This window comes from Elaeis guineensis, chromosome 13 (assembly GCF_000442705.2).
Source record: "Elaeis guineensis isolate ETL-2024a chromosome 13, EG11, whole genome shotgun sequence".
In the NCBI taxonomy this organism is placed as follows: domain Eukaryota; kingdom Viridiplantae; phylum Streptophyta; class Magnoliopsida; order Arecales; family Arecaceae; genus Elaeis; species Elaeis guineensis.
In genome coordinates, this window is record NC_026005.2 from 22192540 (window position 1) to 22220250 (window position 27711).

The 27711-nt window shown below is 37.2% G+C and overlaps 1 protein-coding gene and 1 long non-coding RNA gene across 8 annotated transcripts; one reads left to right on the forward strand and one right to left on the reverse strand.

The window, feature by feature from the left end:
* The first annotated feature begins 579 nt into the window (after window positions 1-579).
* On the forward strand, window positions 580-17480 carry LOC105033302 (uncharacterized). 7 transcript variants are annotated; one of them, XR_012136171.1, is made up of 4 exons: window positions 580-964; window positions 5593-7748; window positions 7828-7921; window positions 16472-17480. It is a non-coding gene; the product is annotated as an uncharacterized lncRNA (long non-coding RNA). The 7 variants fall into 7 exon arrangements; XR_002163475.3 differs by lacking the exon at window positions 16472-17480 and adding an exon at window positions 15518-16465 and having other exon boundaries at window positions 7828-10119; XR_012136169.1 differs by lacking the exon at window positions 16472-17480 and adding an exon at window positions 15518-16465.
* Window positions 17376-27711, reverse strand: LOC105033301 (protein RER1B). The gene is made up of 4 exons (XM_010908039.3): window positions 27319-27711; window positions 26787-27152; window positions 18109-18289; window positions 17376-17576 (listed from the first exon to the last, which is right to left on the reverse strand). Exons 2-4 carry the CDS (start codon window positions 27134-27136, stop codon window positions 17526-17528), a joined length of 582 nt encoding a protein of 193 aa, XP_010906341.1. The 5' UTR covers window positions 27137-27152; window positions 27319-27711; the 3' UTR covers window positions 17376-17525.

Consider the following 27711-nt stretch of genomic DNA (forward strand, 5'->3'; position numbering starts at 1 on the left):
TAAGTTGTTCTAATAGAGTTTTTTGCCAGCTCATCAAGATTTTGGCTGCATGCAACATTAACCTGTTGGCATAGATGAAAAATATTCTTCTTACCAAAAAAAAAAAAAGATGAAAAATATTCAAGCAAAGTAGTCAACATCAGTGAATAGAATCCAAGGAAATCTCAAAATGTAAGCATCAAGTCAGCCTCATAGGGGGATCTTATAAACATAACATGCTAGTTTTGTTGGTGATGTCTTTTTATGATTACGATAGAGTTCTGAGTTCAAATCTTGTCATTATTGAGATTAGAGACAGAAAAAATTAGCCTTCTAATCTATTGCCAAAGATTTTTATTTTTCACTAAAATAAAATAGAACAATGCGATGATCACCGACATGCTGGGATCTTTGGCAGTGACTTGCTTTGCACCGTACAGGATTGGATATTAATTTGTAAACATACAAAGAGAAACCCTCCCTGAAACACGTAAGCCACATCATACGGTTCCTCAAGTGAGGAGTCAGGATTTGGGTGTAGCTACGGGCTCAGGTTAAAGTGGGTGTCTAAATTAATTATCACATACGGCCGCGCTTATTTAATCTTGAGCCCGGGAGGGAGGGAACGAGGCAAAAGGACAGTCTCGAAGCGGAGCGCGAAACTTGTTCGTTGGCTGGGGCATCCCTGGAGTGCTAAAAAGGCGACAAAGAGACGCCGTCGCCCTCTCTCGTCTCTTCCGATGCTGATGCTCCCGATCCTTCTCTGTTTAAATCTCTCCTGCGCCTCCGGTGTCGGACATGATCCAAGAGCCCTTGCCCTCGGGCTCTCTTTGGGTTTCTTGGCTTCTATCCGATCGGACGTGGGTTTTTCCTGGCGTATTGAGGGCGGATTAGCTGGTGGCGAGTTCTTGATGCATAAAGCATATGGATCGAGGGATTTCTTAGAGGAGTTGATTCCATTTGGAGGCATTTTGTGGTTCTTTAGGTATGATTCTTTCACGAACCTAGTTTGTATTTCTATAGACAGATCTTTTGATGAATATGGACAAATTCGAGGTCCTTCGATGGCTTCTTGTTAATCTTTCTTATGTTTACTGGGTATGCTCCAGGAACCCTCGTTTTTCGGTTCTTGTTTGGTTGCTTGGTTCCGATCCCCTGATATCTTGAATGCCTTGTTGATTTCATTGCATAAGGCTCAGGTGCGGAACGTTTCTTGGTGTTTCTGATGATAGATTCGCTGGAGCTGCGTTCCTGCTGCGGAAACCCTAGGAATTGAGATGTTTAGTTGAGGAAACACGAGCAAACCCTTCTTTGAGCTTTTGCTTGGGTATATTTGTGAAATTGGAGCGTCTGGTGTGTGCTGCTTGCCGAGACACTAGATTTCTTACCATGCCTGGGGTTCATGGTTTCTATATGGAGTTGTTTTGATCGATAAAAGTATCAAACTTCTTCTGGTGCAATAAGAAGCATAATCATAGGGTTTGCCGAGAATGTAGAAATGACATTAATGCTTTTCTCCATTTTTGTGTGTTTGCCTGTGTGGTTTCCTTGATCAATACCTGAATTAAGAAACTTCTATAATCACTCTATGATTCATATTCTTGGAGTTGAGAATGAATGAAATTGATAAATATTAGTTTAACCAAGTTGTCCAAAGATACTCTAAAATGATTGTTTCTAGTCGAGTAGACACTTCTTCCTTCTTTCTTTTTGTTTTGTTCTTTTTTATATAAAACCATGCATTAGGATGGGGACCAAATGGATATTGGTTTGAGATCAAAAGGAGTTGAGGCAGAAAGGAGGGATAGAAATCCATCCTAAAAGAAAGAAAATGACATTTCATATAGGAATAGTTGCCTTGTATTGTTATCAAGTGTCACATCACATAGTGGATTCCAGATTGACAATGCAGTTGTTGTTTAATAAGTATATAGAAGTGTAGAATAACAGGAGATAAGGAGGGAAAGGAGGAGGTGAAGGAGGTGAAAGGGGAAGACAGCAATCTGAACAAAAGCTAGCTGATGAAAACATCCTATTCTCTTTTTTATGGTTGAATAGGTTTTTCTTTCTTCTATTGCGAAGTAGGTGTTAGTGTTGAGAGTAGAGGAAAATCAAAGATGAATGAAAGAAGCAGTTGTTTAAAATCTTCTTAGTTGTTTACTTTGATTGTTTGACTAGGATTTTTCTTTTAATAAAAATCATCACTATTTGAACAAACAGGTGGTTCATTGTAAATCTCCTAAATTGTTTGTGGAATTTAAAACAAGTCAAGTTTACAGATACAAAAATAAGTGAAGTATTATGTAAAAATTGAAGAAGCAGATTGCTGATTGAAATCTTTTTTGAAAAATAATTACGGAGTAGGATCTGCATTAAATTATAAGATAGTGACTGTTAGTGTTGTGAGTCAAGAAACTTTAAAAATGAGAAGTATTTGTAATTTCAGATGTGAAAATCAGTGAATCCTTGTTAGTTTAAGTGAAACTTTTTTCCTTAAATGTCTCGTCGATTCTTTTCTTCTTCTAATGGTTGAGTATGATTTTTGTTCTTTTTGAAAGTAGTGATGCTTTGTCAAGTTTTAAGAGAAACTCTTTTAAATTCTTCTGAATTATACTCTTATTTAAAATTAATTGATTTATTATCATCATTTGGAGTGATAAATTATTTGTTAAAATCTCCCTTTTTCTATTAGTTGATTAGAAATTTCATTATTTTATAAGAAAGTGAGCGCTAGTGTTAAGAGTCAAGGAATGAATCCATTTGCCACAAACAACAGTTATAGCATCTTAGACAATTGGTAAGGTTTACAAGTTCTGCATGTTAATTCTTTCTTGTATTTCTTTTAATTGTGATTTTAGGGTCATGTCAGATTTGTAGAGATTTCAAGAACTTTTAGAATGTAGTTTTCTTTTGATAGATTATGGTAGCCTTAGTTACTGAATACTCAAGATTGTCGAAAAGTAGCAACTTGCATGTGATCCTTCCCACCCCTTTCTCCATCCCATACCCACAGGGGCCTCCACTAGATCAATTTGTCTTGCTTTGTTTGCGTTAGCTAATTCAGATAATGATAATCAGTAACTTTTGAATATTCTGATGTTCAATTATTGTTCATGAAAGTTTTTCTTCATAAATTTAGATTGAATTGTTTGAACTGTAAATTTTATGGAGAAAGCTAGGTAGCCAAGTGTAGCTTTCCCATGCTAAGACTTCCTCAATCCTCTTATCCATATATCAATAAAGGAGAAGTTTCTAAAAAACTCGATAAAATTGAAGTTGTTTAAGGATCGTTCTAGATGGATTAGGTATGTTGAGATTAGTGTAGGTGTCAATATACACAGGAAAGAGTGAATAAGGGAGAAGCAAGATCGAGAATAGATGGAGGAAGGGGGGAGAGTTGGACCTGATAGAAATGAGAAACAAGAGATGAAAGGAGCAGGAGAGGGTCAGAGGATCTGAGGGTGGTTGATTTTATTCTGGAACTGAATTCACTAGGTTCCATGGGTGTGGGAAACCAGCATGAGAAAGCCAGGCATGGCTTCCAGCTTTTCTCAAATTTTATTTCGTTTTGCATCGAACAAATAAGGGAGTTAAGGTCTGTAACTTCATGATATGGTTTATGCTTCTATGAAAGATCAGGTCAAGGGAGCTTTTTCTAGTGCCCCATCTTTGCTGAGCCCACTAAAAATTGGTGCAGAGTTGGTGCAAATTTACTTCAAGCTAAAAGTTGGTCCAGGTGTGCTTCAAACTTTGGCATTGATGGGCCTTTGCCGAGCTAATTGACATTCCTAAAGCTTTTGCAGTCTTACAGGTTTTCAGGTCAAACCTAAATTGAACTTTGAGTGCTAGGACATCAATAATGATAAGGACTATGTAGCAAAAATTTATATTCTTCACAAAAGAAAAGGATGTGCACTTTGGGAATTCAGTCATAGTAGATTGCTATTTTATGATAGTATCATTATTGCTGAAAGAATTGCCTTTGTTGATTGCAGGATTGCAGTAATAATGTTATTGTTACAAGTTACAACTAAGGCATCCGTTATTAGTTCTTTTACATAATTATTGGTATAGGTGGCTTTGTGGTCTGTCATCTAGAATAAGCCTGAAATAAAGATTTTTTTTTTTTGGGTGCTGTGAACATTCAAATTTAACCAATCTTTATACAATTGATCTTAACAGAAATCCATGCAAATGCATATTGTTGTCCCATTAACTTCAACTTCTCACCATTTGGAAATCAATTTGAAGTTTGAATCTAAGAATGCTAGATATGCCTTAATGTCTCTTTGCAGGGAAATAGCTGCAACTGTGCTGATATCTCTCAAGTTAGTGATGCAAATTTACCAAGACCTAACACTAGTTGCATGCTGATCATTGCAACCGGATATTAATTTTTATGATTTTAAAATGCCTCATTTCATTTCTCTAGTGATTGTTTTCTATGATGTTTCCAAAATCACATAAAATGGTCAACACTGAATGACATCAGAGTGCCTAGGATGCACATGCCACCACACGGGTCATGGGTCTTAACTGCATGTGTCGCAGATCTGGTATGCATTGGTTTTGGAACCCAACATGAGTTTGTCTCAGTTAAGAAAGTTGATGTTAGTTAATTCTAAGGAGCTTTGATTTTTGTGACGTTTTTTTTTTGAAAACTTTTGATGTTATTAGGCAAGTTAATTGTTAAAATTTTTCAAGTTAGAATAGAACTTGGAATCCCATATTGGAAGGTTGAAGAAAAGAATCCCTTTGTATTCAATACTCTCATTCGGTCTCCTCTTGTAATCATCCTTGAGTTATTGATTTGTGCGAGTTCTCTTATGGGTTTTATCCTTTTCTCTATTCTTTCTCCTTCCTTTTGGTGGACTTTTAGAGTTTGTCGGGGAGCATGTGAGAACTGTATCCTTATAGTCATCAGACAAGATGGTGTTTTCGGTCTTGGAAGAGAGTGATTTGTCTCTACTCTTCCAACTACCATCCGCCCATTCTAACACCTTATTACATCCAATGTGCCATAGTGGGGTTTTACTTTGCCAGAGTCAGTTTTATCAACATACCCTTTCACCTTCGAATTTTTAGCTCAAATTCAACACCTCCCCGGCGTCACCTGATCAAGTGGATCGTTACATGGATGCATGTAAGAAATCATTCTTTTATGTGAAGATGACAGCAATCTCCTTGATTCCATAAATAATTGTCGAAAGCATACTACCATGTTTGCTCCTGTAACTCATGTGGTATGCTTATTTATGTTTCATTATAGATATTGAGATGGATAGGTAGCATCTACATGCCATTGTTAAGAAGCAAGGAAGTTTCATATTAAGCAAAACAGAAGACACCAATCAGTTTAAGTATTCACAAAGAGATAAAAACTTGATCGTGTTGAATTCCTATAGGTGCATGTAGAAAAGTCTTTTGACATAGCTTACATTTCCAATGGTGGGACATGACATTGCTCATACATTTGGTGGATCATTTTCAGATTGTGTGCTAGTGTGAATAATATATACACGTATATACTTCATGGTCTTGAACAGTGGTTCCTTAATTGCCTTCAGGTCTTGATGCCGTATCTTCTGATTTTGGTTCCTTTTGGACATGCAGGTGGATCCTATGTCTTTTTCGTCTGTTTCCTGTGCATGTGGGAGGTCTTTTTTAACATCCGGTTGGTCACGAAGGCAAGGGGAGCTATGTTTGTGAACCCTGTAAATACATCTGCCAATTTAGCTCTAAGAGAATTTTATTGTTACAATACAACCACACACATACACATATATAAGGGTAGACTTGGGTAAGATCGATCAGATTTGGGCTTAGATTTGATCAAATCAAAACTAAACAATAGGGGTTGTATATTGATGATCCAAGCTGTTAGATGTGATCTACTACCTCAAAATTACTTGCACACCAAAAATCATATGATTTGAAGACCCCTAGCTAAGGTATGCTGAACCGGTACCGCCGGCCGTATCGACCGATCGGTGGTACGGTTCGGTACGGTTTCGTACCGTACCGAACCGACGAAGGCAAGCAGACCCGAATCGAAAGAAAAAAAGAGAGAAAGAGAGAAACAGAGAGAGAAAGAGGAAGAAAGAAAAAAAGAGAGGGGAAGGAGCCGGTGGGGTCGCCGGACGGCCTCCGGCTGGCCGTCATGGCCGCCAGAGGGCGCAGTCCATGCGTGCGGCGCCGCGGGCGTGAAACAGGGGTGTCGCCCCTGTTTCGCAAATTTTTTAAAAAAACCTAGTGTTAAGTGAAGCCGGCAAATAGTTTGCCGGCTTCACGATTTTTGTGTTTTTTTTTTAAAAAATTCCTTAAGTCTGCAACTGGGTTGCCGACTTCATAAGTTTAAACAAAAAATAAAAAATAAAAAATCGAAACAAACGGTCGTCTGTTTCAAAAAAGGAGCCCCCCGTTCGATCACCCTCAGGCCGTCGGCGTCGGCTCGCCGGCCATTGGGGGCCTCGCGACGGAGGCGCCGTCCGTCCGGTAGGTCCCTCGCCCCCCTCCGAGTGTTCTCTCTCTCTTTCTCGCTCTCTTGAAAGCCCTATCGGGCGGAGCTGCGGAGGGGCTCCGCCCGCTCGACTATCCTCAAGCCGTCGGCATTGGCTCGCCGGCCACTGGGGCCTTGCGACAGAGGCGCCGTCTGTCCGGTAGGTCCCTTGTTCCCCCTCCGAGCGCTCTCTCTTTGTCGCTCTCTTAAAAGTCCTATCGGGCGATACGGGGCTCGAAAGTCCTTCGGCGGCCGCAACCAGCCACCGCCGGCCTCCGACGGCTCCCACCTCCCTCCCTCTCCTCTCTCTCTCTCTCTTTCTCACTTTCTCTCTTTTTTCCTTCCATACTGCCGGTGTACCGAATTTACCAGCCGAATCGTGCCGGTTCTTCGTCGGTCCGATACGATACGGGGTGTATCGGCTGGTTCGGCACGGTATGGGAAACCTTGCTCCTAGCCCATACATCAAGTGATCAAAAAATACATCTAATTTAATTTTATTTAGGCTGTTCAATTTTTGACTGCTTGATGCATAGGTTAGGAGTCTTCAAGTCATATGACTTTTTGTATATAAACAGTTTTGAGGTAGTAGATCATATTCAATAGCTTGAATTATTGATGTAAGAATCCTATTATAGAGTTTTGACCTGACCGGATCTGAGTCCAAATCCGGTTGACTTGATTTTAGTCTGGCTCTTTATATATGTGTGTGTGTGTGTGTGGAGACTGGTATCGTGCCTTTATTTTGAAATTTCATAATAAAAACTGTAGAAATTCATAAGCATCCAGTGCAACATTCATGGAGACTTTGCAGGTCAATTTTGACAAAATTCACAAGTCCTAGTCCAAACTGTTTGGTGTTGACTTTAATCTTTACTTGCCATCTGCTAATTGTTCCTGTTACATAACACTAGTGGTTGCTGTAAGAGGAACAAATTGATAAAAGACTCAAAGCCAAGCCTTTGAACTAGTATGAAAAATCATGGTTAGAGTTATTAGGTTTCCATGCATTCTGCACAAGATGCTTATGAATCCCAATTTATTCTTGAGACTTTGGTCCGTGATGTCAGAGCTAATAAATAATTATGTGGTAAAGGTTCTGGACTTCCATTTTCCCTTCTTCACACATCTCAGATAATGGAGGTTCTATTTCAGATAGAAGGAAGGAGAATTTTGAACTATCTATGAGTTTTGCTGCTAGGATTTCAACTAAATCTAAGCATAACCTGAGGAAGGCGATAATGACCCTTGAAGCATGAAAAGCACACAAGTACGGTGGTGCTCCACACCTGTTAACATGGAAAAGTTTCTGATTCCATTGTTTTCTGATTTGTGCAATTTCCTCACAGCCACCCTTTTGTTGGTGATCAACCAAAACTAGGTTGGGAGGATGTTTTGGCTGAACTTGCAGCAGAGATTCTAGCTGAATCCATCTCCTAAAAGGTTAAAAATTAATCGTCTGAAAATTTTCATTCTCCTTTGATGTTCTTTCTTATTTTGGTATAGTTAAATGTAATATCTTGTCTCTGGTTTTCTATTCCATTTTTTAATTACAATCAAATTTATTATAAGAAATTACGTTTGTCTTACTATTAAAGTACATGCACCTTGCACATGGAGATTTAGTACATTTACTCTGCAAAGATGTGCCACCCTCTCTTCCAAAATTAACCTAAGAATTTTAATGATGCATCAATATGCACCAAGTACTCTTGCAAAGCCACTTAAATACCAACACAGACTAAGTACACAATTACAATTACCTCAACAATGAAACTTTTGTTTTATTCCTTTCTCATCATAATTTATTAATTTGAAATTAAAGTTACTTGAAGCCTTCTTGTTGGGTCTAGAAATGGCTTTCTTGTCCTTTCTTATGTTTGAATATTTATTTTTTTATCAACATTTTTTTTAAATTTTTTTCTAACATCATAAGTTTCAGTGTTATTGTATAAAGTTCAACCTCCTCTAGAATTGCACACCAATGCTTGCCCAATTTCAAGACACCTTTAGCCTATTACTTGATATTTCTTTAGCCTCTTTCATGAAGTAATGGTGTTACTTGGAGAATTAGATTTGTAATCAGAAGGTGGATTAAATACAACCTGTGTTTTCTGTTTATCTAAGTCCAAAGTGAAGTTGTTTATTTCTTCCTGTCAAGTTTCTTTATATGATCTATTTCTTATAAGCTGCCTTTTTCCATCCTTTGTCATATTTAATTTTTTTCTTTAAAAAAGAATATTATCTAAATCTTGAGGATTATGCTTAATGCTTGATGTTCGTGCTCTGTCTGAACGTCTCTCCCAATGCTTTCACCTTCTTAAACACCTAGTGATAATTACAAGGATGTATATAAGTCACAGGAAAGTATCTAGCAGAAAGTGGAGTGATCCCAATTGACAAGGCTTGCCTGAATTGACATGGTTCAACAAAATGAATAACAAGCATCTTTGCAAGTCTCAAATATCATAGATACACAACCAACTTAAAAATTTGGCATAGTTAAGCTGATTGAATTTTAAGTTGATAATTTTTAAAACTATGACGCTCATCACCACAATCAATAAGCTTCATATTTTCTATACAACTTTTATATTCCTTACTTGTCTATTATTTATATTATGGTTTACATCGGTCGTCAATTCAAACTTTTTCTAGACATTCCTCACTACTGCCATCCAAGTTGTATTAGTTTATCATCTCCTGGCTTTGGAAACTTTATTTGCAAAATCATGTTTAGTTTTATATGCCATCAAATTACCCTTGCTGCTATCTCATGAGCATAAAATTCATTTGTTAGTCCGAACTGATCCAGAATTAGTCTCTGTCTCTATGAAAACCTGTCAAAACCCATTTAGGATTTTCTTTCTTTTGATAATAACATTGGGAGCACCACCAAACAGAATTACCTTGGTTTAATACTACGGAAACAATTGGCGCCAAGGTCTGAGCATAGAAGTTCAGAACCTCCTCTAAGATGGAGGATGGATGCAGGCATTGTCCTATAGGCCAGTTTGCTAAGTTAAAATTTTATCAGATAACAAACATATGAATCATTAGAGTGATCTCAGGCATACATTAAGGATGTATTGGACCTTCGCTGGTAACTGACAATAAGACCGAGATGCATATGTAAGATATGTAAAATGTGGCAAAGGAATTACATGTTCATTTGTTTGCTTGTTTTTTTAAAATAAAATTGTCAAACTGATGTCCCCTTGTGCTTTTGTGCCCTTGTTGATATGTAAATGGATGACAAAATAGATGTCAAGAGATTTATATGCTCTACTACATGGTTTTGAAAACTGGATCGAACTGCCTAGAGCATATCGAGCCGGATTGGCGCGGAATCGGATCGATTCAGCCCTGATTTTCCGCACCCGATAATAAAAAATAAAAAAATTAAAAAAAAGGAGCTGCCCGGTTCATCTTCGAACCGGATATTTTCGGTTCGAACCGAATAGTACGCAGCTTTACTGAGCCAAACTATCTGATTCGGCTTCTTTCTTATTTTTTGATACAGGGAAGAAGTCTTTCGACTTTTTCTATGTTTTTTAATCTCTCTCTCTCTCCCTTTCTCACTCCCTAACACTATGAGCGGCAGGAAGACTCCAGGATTACGTAGATTAAAGCTCTTTAAGGTATGTTTTTCCTTTCTATTTCTCTTTCTTCTCTTCCACTCTTTTTTTTTTGAAAAATTCGTGAAAAGTGAAAAAACAAGGAGAAACTATGTCAAATTTTTTTTGACATGATTTTAATATATGTTATAGATTTATGGATGATCTACACAATGACATTAAAATCATTAATTTTCATTAAGTATATAATTTTTAAATTAAAAATATATTTTTAGAATAAAAAATTATTAAAAAAATAAATTTTAAAAAATATTTATAAAATCAAATTATTGTTTAGGGATTGCAAGCTACTTTTGACATAAATTTGATGCCTTTTATCAACATTTCAATGCATCTTGCGCATAGTAGCCTAGGTCTAAATTTGAAAAAAAAAGTATTTGATGCATGTCCAATGTCTAAGAAAATTATATGTATTATCCATGGTAAGATTTTATATGGATCTAAGATCAAATTATTTTTTCATAATTTTTTAAATTTTTTATATATTTTATTTTAAAAAAATAATAAATAATAAATAAATAATTTAAAAAATATAAAAAAATTAAAAAAATAAAATATATCATTTTTACGTAATTATTGAAGTGATGTACTTATCAATTTTTATGAATGAATCCATCAAGGAAGAAAAAGGATCCAGAACGTAATATTGGTTGGGAACATGGGGAGATACTCTCAGGTCGGCATCATTAGAAATGTAAATGGTATAGCATAGAATTCAAGGAAGGAGTTATACAGTTGAAGCAATATTTGGCTGGCGGTTATCCGAATGTAGTTATATGCCGTAAGTATCCATAAGAGGTTCGTCAGTTAATGAAGAAATACTTCGCTGATTTCAAAGTAGCGAAGGAAAGAAATTTGATGGAGAAGGCAGAGGTAGACTGGTGAGCAGCAGAGCCATCTTCTTATCACTCCAGGAAGTTAAAAGAAGAATCTATTCTAGATGATGAGCAGGCACAGATCGAAGCTGCCATTCAGACGAGTTTGGATGATCAGTGGCAGCTAGAGAAGGTAGCCAGACATAGAGTTCGATTTGGGCCGTCAGTTTATGAGAACGGGTCGGGTTCAGGGAGACTGCAACAGAGTCTGAGTCACGATTTAGGACATCCTCAGTTAGAGATCCCGTCAGTAGAGGCACCAGCCATCTTGCATTCATGTTGGAAGCATTTGACAGTAGAAAGAAATCCTCTAGAGAGATTCCAACAGGAGCCACTATTCATGATTTGGATCCACACATTTTCTAATAGAGATTTGAAGCAACAGAGGATTGATATTATGTTGAGGAAAGATAAGAAGAAGGATATGTGGCGAGCTATTGGATCTTGATTTCACTTCAGTCACATTCCAGCGAACGCAGCAGACAACCCATATCATCGCTCTACCATTTAATCTATATAGATTGCCAATCTAGGTGTAGATCTTCCAGGATCAAGAGATTCATGGTGAGCTTCTTGATTAGAATAAGAAGGATTTTGAAAAATGGATTACCTCGTATCAAAGCAAATGGCTTGTGTATGGGTTGACTGTGATGTGTGATAGTTGGATTTGTCTTATTAGACGAATCATCATCAACTTCTTAATATATTGTGATAGAACATTTTTTCATAAGTCTGTTGATGCTTCAGCTGAGGTACACGATGCCAGCTACATCCTCAGATTGATGAAGGATGTGATTGATCAGGTAGGAGAGTAGAAAGTCGTGCAGGTTATCATAGATAATAGACCACAGTACAAGGCTGCAGGGGAGATATTGATAGAGCAGCGATCGTATATTTTCTGCATTCTGTGTACTTCACATTGTATCGATCTGATGTTGATGGATATTGAAAATATTCATAGGGTGCAGAAAATAATGGAGTCAGCACAGAGTATCACCAGATTCATCTACAATCATACATGGATCCTATCATTTATGCGGCAGTTTGCTGAGGGTAATATATTGAGATTAGATGTCACACAGTTTGCTACTAATTATAAAGTACTTGATAGTATGATTAATAAGAAAGTATATCTACGTCTGATGTTAGTCAATCCTGAGTGGCAACAGAGCAGATATGCCAGGATAAGCACTGAGGGGAGCGATGTGGAGAGCCTAGTGACGAGACAGTCGTTCTGGCAGTGGTCCGAGAAGATAGTGACGGTTATCAAGTCTTTATATGAAGTGCTTCGGGCTGTGGACGGTGAGCGATATCCCCAGATGTGCTTCTTATATTATATGATGGAGAGGACAAAGAAACAAATCAAGGTGGCAGATCCACAGCATGCCGATGAGTACATCAGCTTCATCAACCATCGATAGGGCTATCAAATGGGTAGGGAGTTGCATTTAGCAGATAAGCAGCAAATCAAAAACTCTTTTAAAATTTGTATAAATAAACTCAATCAATTATGAAAATCTATATACAGCTTATTATTTGAACCCGATATTCCAATACTCCATACTTGAGATTGGCATGGATGAAGAGCTTTCGTTCGCCCTACGAAATGTAATAGACAAGATGGAGCCCGATCCAAATATCATGGCTTTATGTCTTGAACAAGTAAGTTAAGTTCAATGATGTTTATTAACTTTGCTGTATCTTCAACAAGACATTATAACAAATAATTTTTTTACAGACGAAAATATTTAGGGAGGGCATAGAATCATTTGGAAGTAATATAGCGATCAGATGTAAATCAAAGATGAATCCAAGTATATATTAATAAATCTATTATCATATTGATATATTCAATCTTCTTTTTGATTTTACTAAATTTTAATAATTTTGCAGCTAAATGATGGGTGCATTTTGGTGGATTCGCATAAAATTTGAAGGATCTTGCCATTAAGATCCTCTCCTAGATGGTTTCATCGAGTGGATGTGAGCGCAACTGGTCGACCTTTGCCCTTATCCATAGCAAGTAGAACCATCTAAAATAGAAATGTCTCAATGATCTTGTGTGTGTACTATAATTTGAGGATGAGGCTCAAATGTATCGAGAAAAAAATTCAGCTGAAGTATTCAAATCTGACTATGAGTGATTTTGTTGATGAAGAAGATTCAATGATTAGATGGGTTATAAGTCAGCAGCAAGAGTCAGAGCTTGATGAATTAGGATTGCCTCTACGATCTGTCAATTTTGTTGCCAGTAAGGTTGGGGTGGATGCCTCTCAATAGACAAGTAGCAACATTTCATTTAGGCCTCCAGTCAATACGCCACAGCATCCACCCTCACCGCCTAGACAGTCAGAGCAGGGCATGATGAGAGGGTAGGCAGCCGCTATGCACAAAGATAAAAAAAAAAGAGACAATTGTAGCCCCAGTAAAGAGAACATTTGGTTCACTCAGATTCAGACATCAGATAGAGCAGTGATGATAGTTCTTCAGCTATTTATGGATCTGATGACCATGAAGAGATCGGAGAACAGAAGACGTAGCTGGTTGATGGTCTTCAATTTATTGGTGAGTCTCAGTTTGCACATGCCATGTAGTATAGGGACCATGGTATACGAACTAGTAAAGCCTGTGACGATATGATTTCATATAGACGATGGACTCTGTAAGATCGTTTAGGATATGATGTAGCTACAGATGACCTCGTATGTGGAGTATAATCCATAGATGTATCAAGTTCGTCCTCGTATTCTGGATCCTCTTACCTGCAACCACATGCAGTCTATGATCCTTACGGATATAGATATAGGTATGGTGCATCGGAGATATCGTCTTCTAGTGGCTACCATCCTGTGTAGTCCGAAGTGTCTTATGGATCGGAATTTGCTGTCGGTATATTTGGATGAGCTCCTTCACAATCAGACTATCAGTCTGACGATACCTCTCAATGCCAGAACCTCAGTGAGAGATCGAGGATGAGTTATGATCCAACGCGCTTACTTTATGGAATGAGCACAAAGGATTATAATGCTATGTGGCTAGAGGGATGGATTGATGTTCCTCTTAACTATGTAAATGATTCAGATATTTATTGACATCGATGGTTGATCAGATTTTGATGATCGATATACATTGAGTATTTTTAGATTTTTTAATTAATTTAAGTATTTTAGAATCTAATGATATTTAGTCCATGTATTAATTAATATAATATTTTGCTTAGATTCGTATCACACACGATTAAAGGTGTATCGGAGTGATATAAATATTAATGAATACCACTAAATATCAATTTGGACTTTAAAATATTAAATAATCCATAAAAACTTGATTGGACACCCCTTTTCAAAAAAAAACAAAAAAGCAAAAATGGTGTATCGGTTCGGCCAGCACGCCCGCGTACTGTGTTGGTATGGTATTGTACTGAACCAACTGGTGGCCGAAATGGTCACCGGTACCGATTTTCAAAACCTTGCTCTACTAGGTACATTATCCATGTTATCCATAAAAATCTATTCAAAGTAGGTCACTTGTCCCTCGTCAGTCGTAAAGATCAAAATAAGTTGTCATTTAGTTAGTTCCTAGCCTCAGTATGTGGTAATTTTTAAGATTTGTTCTTTGGCTAGTGCACATTTTGTGAGAAACTAGCTTGCTTGGATGTTCAAATTAGTGGCTCATGCTCCAGCATGATGTTTAGAAGGGGGAGGCAGAACATCTTATCACAGGAATATCTTATCGCCTGATAAGATCTTCTTAGCAAGGACATTCTAAGGGACCTATTGGATTTTCTAGTGCGAATTTAGAGCGTTGGGTCATAACAAGTCCCTATTTTTTAGAAATAACATAAACTACCCTATATATGGATTTCACTAATGGCCCAAGAAGTGAGATTCTATGAAGTTTTCTCTTGTTGCCTGTCCTCTTTCCTAAGTTCCCTTCTATAGTGGTGTAACCAAGCCAAACATGAGGCCAAGCCAGGGCTACCTCTAGATCAACTTGTTTAATATTTAATCTTATAGTTGAAATACATTCTATTCTACATAATCTATATTAGATTATAATAAATAATTATTAAATAATTATTTATATAACTAATAATTATTAAAAATAATATATAATATAGACTTGGCATACTCAAGTGTATCTCCATTCAAATCTGGCTAGGTCTATATTAGACAATGGAGATCCCATATATATGATCCAAGCTATTGAACGTGATCTACTATCTCTAAACTGTTTATATACAGAAAAAAATCATGCGATTTGAAGATCTTATCCTATGCATCAACTAGACAAAAAATTAGATAGTCTAAATGGCATGCTTGTTTTTTTTTTGATTGCTTGATGTATGGGCTAAAGATCTCCAAATCACATGATTTTTTATGTAAGCAATTTAGAGATAATGGATCACAGTCAATAGCTTAGATCATCTGGACTAGCATTGTCTAATATATGTAGTCTCTCTCCTATCCCCTCATGAGTAAGAATCAAATGAAAATTCATTCAGTAAACTTGCCTCCATTTTACAGCCACCTGTCAACCAGACATGCTTTCTACTTCACCTGGACCTGGAGGCTACACTGGTACTGTGTGGAGCAGTCAACCGGAAGCACAGTTAATGACATTGAGATTAATATTCTATTGTAGTTTTATTTATTTATTTATTTTTTTCTATGTGGGAAGTTTCAAAAGTTGCTAGTGGAATTTGGACACCCTAAATTGATTCTCCAGGTAAAACTGATGCCCTTTCAAAAATAAAATATTTTTTTGAACTTTTTTGGAGTAAGCTTTTGCTGATTTAACTTCCTAGGATGCAACAGTTAAGCAATAAGTTTTGAACCCATTAGTCATTGTAGAATTATTTTTTGTCCCAAGCAGAAGCTTGTTGAGCAGTTTCTTAAGATAGGCAAAGCTGATCTGAAGAGGAAACTTTATTATTGGTATGAATCCTGTGTGAGTTGAAAAGGATCTTGGTATCGGACAAGGAAAGGTTTAAAGTGGTGTATAATTTTTCTTTTTGAAGAAAAGAGCATCAAAGATTCTCCCCTTAATTTGATCAAGTTGAAGAGTCTGTGTGTAATTTGAGACACTAAAATTAGCAGGATAAGATATTGCCAAATGGAACGAGTACCTTGCAGAAACTCGAACGTAATTGATGATGCTCATAAATTATCATGCTAATGCACGGTGCTTTTTTGTGTGTTATGGGAATTAATATCAAATTGCAGCATTACATAAATATTGAATATGCATGGTCAACTCGACGTTTGAAATTCTTATTTATTACGTGAACAAGGCCATGCTTGTTTGCATGACAAGAACTGTTCTGGTATGGCTCATACTGTGCTAGCGCCGGATATTAAATTTTCAGATACGGTTTGCATCATGGTGAAAAGTGAGACGTGGTAGAATGACATTAAACTGGGAGACAAGCGTTAGCATGTGAAAATGATTGGCTATTGATCGTCTTTATTTTGCTGCAGAATTAGTCGCAGAGGTCATGAGCATCCACAGAGAGCTTTTCAGGCTATGTTGAGTCAAGCTTCGGATGATTGCATATGATTTTGGACTCGGGAGAAATGATAAATTATCTCTGTAACGGTAGCTATCATCCAATTTGTGGAATTCACTTCTATATGATGCTATCATATCATGCGGAGGGCCTGCTATGAATCCATTTATAGCGGGCGCTGAGAATACGTTAATGGTAGTAATAAAAAATTTTCAGTGCAATCCTACCAAAACATGAGAACTGTAGATCATGTTTTAAGGAGAATGCATAATCTCTTGCAAACCAAAGCAATCATGGCCATCAAGACCACCAGCTTCGGCTCCATTCGCTTGGGACTAGCCAGTCATCAGTGATCAGGAGTGATACAATGGCTTTCTAGTAATCACAGCTTGCAGGGAAATGCGTGCCAGTTGTATCGCGTCATTGATCTGTCATTTACCAACTGCCTGTCCCTTAGACGGAAGGCCCTGCAGATACTCAAGGACCAGGCTCATCCCGCGAGAAAAGCTACCGGGCTTTCGACATTCTACTTTCTCATCAACATCAACAGGAGCAGAGTACAGCAATTACCGATAGCAGCTTTTCACTTATCAAAATAAATTGAGGGTAGTTAAATCACCTGGACAGTTAATGAATATGCAGGTCCAATAAATTGCTGGAAGCATCATTGTGGAAAGAACAGAAGGGAGAAAAAAAAAAAAACGGAACTTGGACAATGATAGTATGGTATCTCTGCCTCTCAAAATAAATAAATAAATAAAAGAAACCTTCAGCCTATTTATACAACGGTAACATCTGATTCATTTGAAGAGCAGAGAATCACAACATACAGGCATGAAAAGATGTAATCCATGACAAACAAAGGACCCCCAGGGGAAAGCAAAATGAATATGCAATTAAAAAGTAATTGCTCTCCAAATTACAGAACAAAATATATGTATATTCAACTTCAGTAATTAGCACATCAAATATGTGAATGCCCAATTTGCCCTTTCTGCCTCTACTGCTGACGAGTATAGTGGAGATCAGTCCTTGGACAAACCGCTGCTTGCAGAAGTCTTCTTGCCTCCGTATCTCTGACCCAACAAAACAGGTAAGAACATCAAAGTAGATAAACAGGAAACTATATACATTCTAATGTAAACTAACAAATAATAACTTCATGTGCTTAACCACATTAAATTGCTCTAGTCATTTTGGTATGCTGGAGCATATATTAGGCAGTAACGCAGGGGCAAGCAGAACTCAATTAGGAAGATAGCACATTCAACAGAGAAACGATTAGTTCACTGCTACGAGCAACATAGATCACTGCAGTCCCGATATCAATCAAGTCAATCAAGCAGAAGTGCACAGAAGCAATGTTGCCATCTCTCCCTATGGACCACAGTTGACATCAGGTGCATGTCCAACCTACTTGCAGAACCAGCTGTTTAATGATTCAACAGTGCAGGGGACATGCTTTCATACCGTTGGAAAAAAAAGTCTGCTTTGCAACCTTATGCATCCTCATTCAAGGCTTCATAATACCAGTACTGCATAATATTTACTTGGAGAAACTGGGACAACAGTGATAAATTTTTCATGTATTAAAAAGCTAGTGCATACCTGCTTTCCCATGTTCAATGGCACATATTTGTATTTGATCATGTGCAGAATTTGTCGCTTCATTGTCAAGACAAAAAGAACGATCCAATAGCACAGAAGAATGGGCCAAAATACAGGAACATCAAATACAGAGAAGAAAGTCATGACAAAAGCCACGCAGAAGGCTTTCGTTATGGAATACCTGAAGAAAACAAGAAGAGATTAGCTGCCATTAAAGTATTCACCAGTCATGGCTGACACATCTGCTGAACTTATAACTGAAAAAAGGATGACACAGAGACTTAATCAATTGATTATTCACTGATGTTTTGAAAAAGAAATGCTATTCTATTTACAGGCTTTTATTATGTTGATACAAATTATTTTGTTCCATGGATGCATATATGCCTCTGTACAAATTCGCACAAACTGTAATTGATATTGCAATATTGAGCTCTTCCAGTTCTCGCTGTTGGATCTGATTATGTGGAGACCTACACATCTAAACCAGAACCAAGTAATACCAACAGAAATGCCTTGGTAAAAACTGTGTTGTCACTAAAATAACTAATCAGGAAACATTAATTACATATAACTTTTATGTTTCAAGAGGTTAGCGTAACGCACTGCAAATTATAAATGAACATGAAAGCATAACAGCCTCGTATTTGAACTCACTGCTAACATCGAAGAACATGTTCCATGATATATGTATTTGTCATTGTAAAAAGAACTGATGAATGTTAAACTAGGATCATGGAGGAAGGCCTTGTGCGATAAGAGCAAATTAGTAAACAAAGTATGTGTAATGCACTTTCAACAAAAAAAAAAAAAGAAACAAAAAAAGGTCCATAATCAGGCTCAACAAACAATCAATTTTACAGTATGATCGAATCTTGAATTTGTTATACAAAAGAAATAGAAAAATGCTTCTATGATGTTATTTAAAGAACACATTCCTCGGCAACTTAAGAAAAAAATCTTATATAATGGCAGAAAGGCCCTAAATTTTTTATATGGTTCAAATCATTGAGGAATCAATAGGTGCAAACGTATGGGTGCCAGAAATGAGAACTTCCAGGTGAAGGTGTAGTAAAAATACAGGAATAGAATGAGACACGAGTACAATACCAGTACTGCAGTTGCACCAATTGACAAAAAAATGAAAGAACTGATTAAGAAGCTATAGTCATACAATGAACATACAGGGCCTTAATAAAGAGAAGAATTTGAATTTGTGTTTAAGGATTTATAATATGAAAGCTGCATGTAGAAGGATTATAGATGATACAAAGGCAGCCAAGGAGCCACCAAATCAACCACCTAACCAAATTTATTATCAGGTTGGGTCAGGATTGGGTACCACCCAACCCAAAAACTGAAACTATTTAGCTGTTCTTGTCTAAATGGACTAAAACCCCACCCATCCAAAAAAAGAATTGGGTCAGGCCCACATCTTCCAATACAAGCAGGTGAGATTTCATAAGACCCACTGGGTCCATAGACTGAGCATGTTTATGTCAAGACCTACCAGACACTCATTGAATTTGATCATAGTTTCAGTTTGAATAGATCCATTGTTAGATTTTTTGAGTCTCTAAAAAAAATAAAAAAAGAGCTTATGGCCCAAATTTATTGCACAAATTGGCCGGTCATGCCTATCTTTCACCATTTCATAGTTTCTTCAATACTGAGAAGCATTTTGCCTGGTTAAGCTGCAAAATCTGTGAATAGTCAAAAGCAAGGCAATATTTGACTAGCATCAGCTATCCCATATCTTAAACCTGAAAATCGCTTGGTTAAAATATCAAACAATGAAAAATGTCTTGTAATCTAAAATGACGCAAAACATAATTATAAACTCATCAAATTGTATACACACATGAATGCATTCCATTGATACAAATATTGTTTTGACATTAAACTGCCAGAATGATACACTCTAACATCCCAAAAAATATATTATACTTTTAAATGATTTCTCGTTTCTTTTTGACTGAAAATCATATTTCCAATACCAAAATTACAATTGAATTTCTAAACATGCAAAATCTCCTTACCTAGTTTTAACTCCACAAGGCTACATCGTAAAGGCTCAACTTCGAGCAACTTTTAATAACAGACTCACTATTTGATTAAAACAATATGATCCTCTTGAAATGACCTGTATTGCCACCATTCAGTATTCAAATATCTTAATATGCCTCTTTTACCCCACTTAGGCCAGATTCCCAATCACCACAAAACATACTTTCCTATATAGGCCTAACAAGGACAGGCATAGATAAAACCTCCCCAACCAACTTTAAGGAAAGACATTTAAAAGTTTCAAAACTCCAGTGCCATCCTGATCATAAGGTTTCTTTCCATCATGTCCTCAAAAATACTTTCATATTCAATTTTCGGACATCTCAAGTCCAACCACCTAACTCTCTTGCACATGCTTATTGGTAAAACTCTCCTACCATTACAAAATTCATTTTACGATTGCCAAGGTTAAAATTTCCAAAGAAGGATTTCTGGTCATAGTTTATATGGTTTTACAACAAAGTGATATAATTATTTTTCTTCCTTAAAAAAAAAATATTTGACACTGGAATCAATGATTTTTTTTTTTTTGGGTGGGGGAGGGGGGTGGTTAGGGAATATAATCATGTCACAAATGTACTGTTTTGCATATCCAAAACACTGTTTTCCATACCTCGGCAATAATGTCTTGTTTACAGCTCCAATTTCTTTTGAATTTGGCACTAAAGCTTTCCAACTTCAAGATTAATTACCTTGGCAGGAGGAAACCACCAAAGCAATATCTGGCTTCCACCACCCTCGCACGTTCCAAAGCTCAAATAACTTGCCAATCATTGAAAACATAAGCCAGAACCTTAGCTTCCTAGATCTCTGTTGATAGCACATGCGGATCGAATTGATTGCATAGAGTCCCTAAGAGACCAAGTCTAAGTTCAAGAAAAATGTCAACATAAGCTTTTAAGCTGGTCCTTTATTTTTTGTTACCTAATAATTTGATTCAAGAAGAACAAGAATGGCATCAAATATGTTGATACCAGAGAAAGCAAAAATATATTGCTTTCAGCTTGCTGTTTTACCAGCCTTTGATAATCACAAGTAGCAGCCCTTCGCTGCTGACAGGAATTTTTACGGCCTGTTTAGTATTTTTATTGTTTTTGTGCTTTTATTTCCTTACAAGCGACATAGTGCATGGAGATTGATGTTGGAGATAGCATTTGCACAGAGCTGCTGCCAGTCCTTGCTTTTACTTTCGCTTTTTCCCTTCAAGGAACAAATCTTTTGCTGCCAACAGCTCTAATGGTTTTACAAACAATTTAAACAACAAAAGGGTTTCATCAACTTTCATCTTACATACCTGCTCAGCCTTGTTGGTATTTCTTGGATTTTTGAAAACAAAAACAGAAAACAGAAGCAATACCAAATGGGCCCTTAAAGAACTTTCAACTTGAGGGGCTTCATTCGCTCTCAAGAACCTTGATATCTGTCATCACAATCTATGGTAGCCCATAGTTTTCTGTGTTCGAAAACAATGGTGGAATATTTACAAGTAACATATAAGCCAGCCCAGCCATCATATGCACCATTATTTCACTCAGAAAATTAGCACTAAAGCCACCAGATAATCATTACCAAGCACTAAGTCAGAGTACCTCTTTGCAAGTGATATCCTATAAACGGTGGCATCAATTACAAGCAAACAAGCAGGTTCCACGGTGATACCAAGTAGCAAAAAGAAAGTCTTCTATATTCCTTCAAGCAGGTAAGCAAAAGTGAAAGCCAAAATAACACCAATCCAACACACCACTTCTCCTCCCAAGTAACCTTAACGAATAGGGCTCCTTTCTTTGAATCTAGGCCAAATCCATAACAAAAGGCTATTCAACTCATCCAAATTCTAATCCCCAGTGTTCTTTTACTGATTTACATGGTTGCCAAGTTGATAGCCTGCAAACTTACATCTCCACAATTTCTCTCCCTTGAAAGACTAACATGGAAGTCAAAGCCCTAAAAATCAACATATAAGAAATAATGACTTTCCAATCAAGAACAAATCTCACTCCTCAACCAGGAAACTTTTGATCTTCGTTTACACCATCAAGACCAAATATTTCATGTTGATCCTAACAGATGACCAAATAGCACAAAGGGATTCATCCGAGAATTATAGGCCCCAAGGGAAATCATTATTCATATCCTAAAATAAGAACTGTTATTCAAGCTGGGAACTTAAAACCTTATACAGTTTATAATGTATATAATCCATATTAATCAACTAGCCAGCTTGTAATAGCAACACTTTACCATCATCATCATATTGCAAGTGAGTGTATATCATCACCATATTACAAGTGAGTGTATATTACATGATATAACAGATATTCCTGCATCAGTCCATCTTTGCTTCTTGGCATGTCTTACCATACTCCTTGAACCAAGATTAAAAAACAAAGTGGTGGAATTGGATCTCCTTATTTCATACTTAAGAACGCTTACGAAGTAGTGATAAACAATACAACCACCCTAATTCAGCTGACTTAAATCACCAAAAGCATTTGAATCTAATTTACAAAGAAATGATGGTTCCTTGAGGATAAGCTTCTAAATTGAATCTAATTCATATGTGCTATGTTAATTCAGATGAAAAAAATGATGACATCAGACTTGAGTGGCATCATTATGATTAAAAGAAATCTAAAACAACCTTCAAACATCCCTTTTTCTTTTAAAAAAAAATTACAAGTTATCACAAAACCTCAAATAACCAAAGAGCACAAGCACTTCTCTGCTGCATTATAGACTGAGAACAACAATCATTACTCCCATAGAATGTCTAGCAAGCTTAGTCTGGTAAACTAATTTTGAAATATTTACAGTTAACTCCATCCGATGTTTATCTCTATATCCAATCTCTCTCTGAATAATGACATATAAATTTAACTAATATTTCAGGGCTAACCACAAGTACAATAAGACCCATGTATACAGATTGAGGATTAAAAACCCCAGAAAATATAAAATATAAATGATATAGAACCTGCATATCTTCTTTCATAGAAACAATAATTAAAACACAATGCAGATAAGCCCTTCTTATGGAATTAATAATTTTCAATATGATCAGACTAAGGCAAACAAGTCCATAAAACACATGAACAAACAAAACAAAATTGTCACTATTAAATGAACCTATCACCGCTTATATATACAAATATACAGGTATAAGTGCACCAATCATATTGTATTTACATATTAATTCTTAGAGAAAACTTTTTCACATAGACAGTCTCAATGGAGGTTTTTTCAGGATACAATGCTCAAAAACTGTCAAATACTAGAGATAGCAGCTTGCTCCCAAATTCTTGATTTACACTCACTGATAACATGAAAAAGAAAAGGATCCATCACATTAACAAATCACCGGATGGAAAAGAGAGAAAATAAAGCAAAAACCTTAGCAAAATAAGGAATTTCAAATCAACTAAAATATTAAGTGTTTTGTCAAAAAAAAAACAGCTATTTTAAAAAAAGAAAGACTTCTTATTCACAAACAAATTGTTTGAAAAACTACAAACTTTGCTTAACCTTCTCTTGGTCCCAAAAAAATCTTCGAGATATCAATTCCCATGCGTAAAATGCAAAACATGTAGCGATGCTTCAATTGAATATAAAAATTCCTGCCCCTAAAGTGTGCACAGATGGTCTTCTTTAAGGCAGGTGGAACCATCCTGAACCGCCCTGTTCAGGATGTGTCGAACCGTATTGACGATGGACTAGGACGGTTCTAGCATTCAAAATGAGCCATCGGTAAGGAGGGGAGGGAGAATGAAAGAGAGAAAAAGAGAAAAGGGGCAAAGGGAAGGAGAGGGAGAGAGAGCCTCTGGAGACTATCGGAGGCTCGCCGAGGCCACTAAAGGGTCAAAGGAGGTCCGGCAAGAAAGGGGAGGGCGAAGGAAAGAGAAGGAAGAAAAGAGAGAATTGAGAGGGGAAAAAAGAGAGAGAATTGAGAGGGAAGGAGAGGGGAGGGGGAAAGGGTGAGAGAGCCTTCCGAGGCCCATCAAGGCCACTAGAAGGCTAAGGCATTTGATCAAAATAGTGGTGAACACTCCTATTTCATCTTCATCTTTTTTTTTTCGCGATATCAAGTGAAGTCAACAAAGTCATTGCCGACTTCACTTAAAAGTCAATTCTTTTTATTTTGCCCATATCAGTGAAGTCGGCAACACCATTGCTAACTTCACCCAACATCGTGAAAAAAAAATAATAACAAAATAGGGGCGTCCACCCCTATTTTGATTGACCCCTCCGACCCTCCAATGGCCTTGACAGGCCTCCAGAGTCTCTCTCCCTCCCCCCTCTCCCCTCTCCTTCCCTCCCCTCTCTCTCTTTTCCTCTCTTTCCTTCTTCCTCCCCCCTACTCGCCAACCCTCCAACAAGCACAACGGCCCTTTGAAGGCTCCCTCTCCCTCTCCCTCTCCTCCCCCCCCCTTTTTCCTTTATTTCTTTCTCCCTCCTCCCCGTTGTGTCCGTTTGAGACCGATATGGAACAATATAGGAGCATATTGAACCATACCACCGGCTGACCGGTCCGGACTCCGTTATCGGTACAGCGAACCTCTTCTTCATTACTTCCATATGAAAGAATAATGTTAGCAATACTTGCATCCCACTTGAAGAATCCATGTTAACACATATAATACATTAGAAAAGAAACAAACACTATACCATTCAAATTCTTGGAATGTAGACTTAAAAGTTTGGTGGAGTTGCAACTTATAAAATACTTGTGACCATGTTTTACAATCTATGGATGACTAGTATATTCCCATGTCATCTTTTTAAGATGCATGGGAGCATACACCTCCCCTTGTGTACTTGTACACTTAAAAGAAGTCATAGCCAGAAACTAGAATGACATTATGAATAAATCAATCACTAGTAAGTTGGCAGTTACAAAAAAAAAAAAAAAGGAAGCATTCACAAAAAAACATAAAAATAGCACATCCTTTACATGCTTTTCAAAAATATTATCATACGTATAACTTAATTAGCGTTGTTTCATTTGTCCATTTCCTCTTATCTTATTTTTATCCTCTTTTCAAGCAGACATTTTGATATGAATCTGAATCTGCATCTGAATACCATGTCCATGCAGCACTGTCTCAGGGAGTTACGAAGCAAGCAATCACTATTTCTACTGGACATTCCTTATCTATTTAGTAACTAGTGCCTTTGAAGCTTGTTCTCATAAAATATTACTTCACCATGTTGTGATCTTAAATTATTATTAAGTTGAGATCTTCTGCAGACTTAACCATGTTGTGACCTTAAACTATTAAGCTTTAGATGGGAAGAATGCAATCTTTGCATAGTTCCAAAGTACTCAATAATAAATTACCTTATATCCAAGTTCATTGAATACTAATAGGCGAGGACAAATATTTTTATCATTCACCAATATAAATAATGTAAAAATGATAGCAACATGCAGCAATGAAAAGTTTGCATATCGAGCTAACTTGGAGAAAGTGTAAACTGTCAAGAACTAACAAATATTCCCCATTCCCCAGAGCTAAACATAATAAATTGCTTTATTTTGAACAAAGCAATAATACCTTCATTTTACTTTGAAGCATGTGGGCAATCAATAATAAGGGCCTATTCTTTGGTAGGTAAATATCATGGAAAAGTTGATCAACCTTCCCATTGACCAACTTACCCATGTTCTTATGCTTCTCTTGATGGGTAAGTTATTGTCCTATGAATAGCATTTACTCATGAGGGGTAAGTCTCACCTAGGAGGTGGGTAAATCATTTTTCCATCAACCGATAGAAGAACCTTTTCATTTTATTCCTAAAATACTCCTAACCCTAATAATATAATATAATATAATACTATTGTAATATATATATATATATATATATATATAATGAAAAATATGGATAAATCATGACAACTTACTTGGAAAAGTAATAATACAAAAGAACATGGCTAACAGATTTCAGAGTCATTTTCGAATGCATGAACAATATGGATAAATTATTTTTCCATCTAAATGTTGTCCGAAAAATACCTACCTACGAAAATACAAATTCCCATATAAGTTTTTTTACCCCCGGGCCATCAAAGTTAGCCCACAAAGTTGACAAAGAAGAATGATGTTGAACTTAATGTTTATAATCTAGAAGTAAAAGGCCATTCAAAGAATGATATTGCGAATGAAGGTCAACATCAGCTTGAGAGCATGTCATAGAACTTTTCTAAATTATGATGGATCCCACATGACACAAAACTTCCCAGTTACTACTATCAAATTATGGTGTAGAAGGTAAAAAGCGGTTAATAATGCTTTCTCACTATGGAATATAAAATAAGAAAACCATTTTGATAACTAGAAAATGATAGAAAGAAGATTCAAAAATGTAGAAAATGACAAGAAAAGGTAACTCGAGAATTGCCACAGATAAAAGAATGAAACTAGGCAGCATGTCTGAGACACTAAACTTCAGAGCCCGAGTAAATAGAAATTCCATACTATTTGTTTCTGATAAATATCTTTCTGAATGACAATTTCTGCTCAAGAAATTTAAAACAATTAATAAATCGAATTATGAATAGAAAGAAAAAGAAAAATAAAGACCCTGAATCGCAATAAAAGACCACCAAAGTTTACCAGAACTTGAACTCAGGTAGGCGGCGAATGAAGGGTTTGAACTCATCCGAACCCCTCGTAGGAAGCGCAGGCCCATCTGAAACTTCCAGCTCCGGATCCACCATCGGGGACAGAAACCCAATCAGGAGATTCAGCAAATAGATCCCAAGACCGTACGTAACAATGTAAAACCCCTGCACATAATAAACACGGAGGCAATAGATCACAGCAACTCCCAGCGTTCCGAGCCATCTCCCGAGCGTATGGGGAGTGGATCGGTCCAAATAATACTGAAAAGCCCTGGAAAAATCGTTTCTCCATTTCGCCAGCGGCACGGAAGCGGCGGCACCATCGCCTGAAGATCCCTCCATGAAAACTAGAGCCTAGCTGTACACATAAAAATACCGCCGTGCAAAGATTTCAGTGCAGATCTGGGAATTTGGATTCAAATAAGGCATCTCGAAAAAAATCTATGAAACCGAGAAAGAAGGTGAGATCGCGTGATAATCAGGGTTCTTGCTCCGGAAAGAGAGAGTGATTAACGGAAGCTTACCACGAAGGTTAGGGTTTTCAGGAAGAATTGGACGCGAAGCGAATCAACCACCAGTAGCTCGAATGGAGAGACCTCCCAGCTCCTTCCACGTATCAAGAATCCAAGGAGGCAGATCTGGCAAACAAGCCCTAGAATCCCGCAAGAAGCGCCGGGATTCGAGCAGAGAAGGAGATTAGGATTCGATCCGCAAGCAAATACTGGGAACGCGAAGGACAGGCGATCCAGGGGCGGAGAGATCCGTCGGCGGCCGGCGAGATTAGGGTTCGAGGAGAGCCGGAAATACGCCCCGGGAGAAGCGAACTAGGGTTAGGGATAGGCTTACGCTTTCACCATGATGGCATCGGATGAGGAGAGGAAGCGGGGTAGAAGAAAATGGAATAGGTTTGAAGGGCC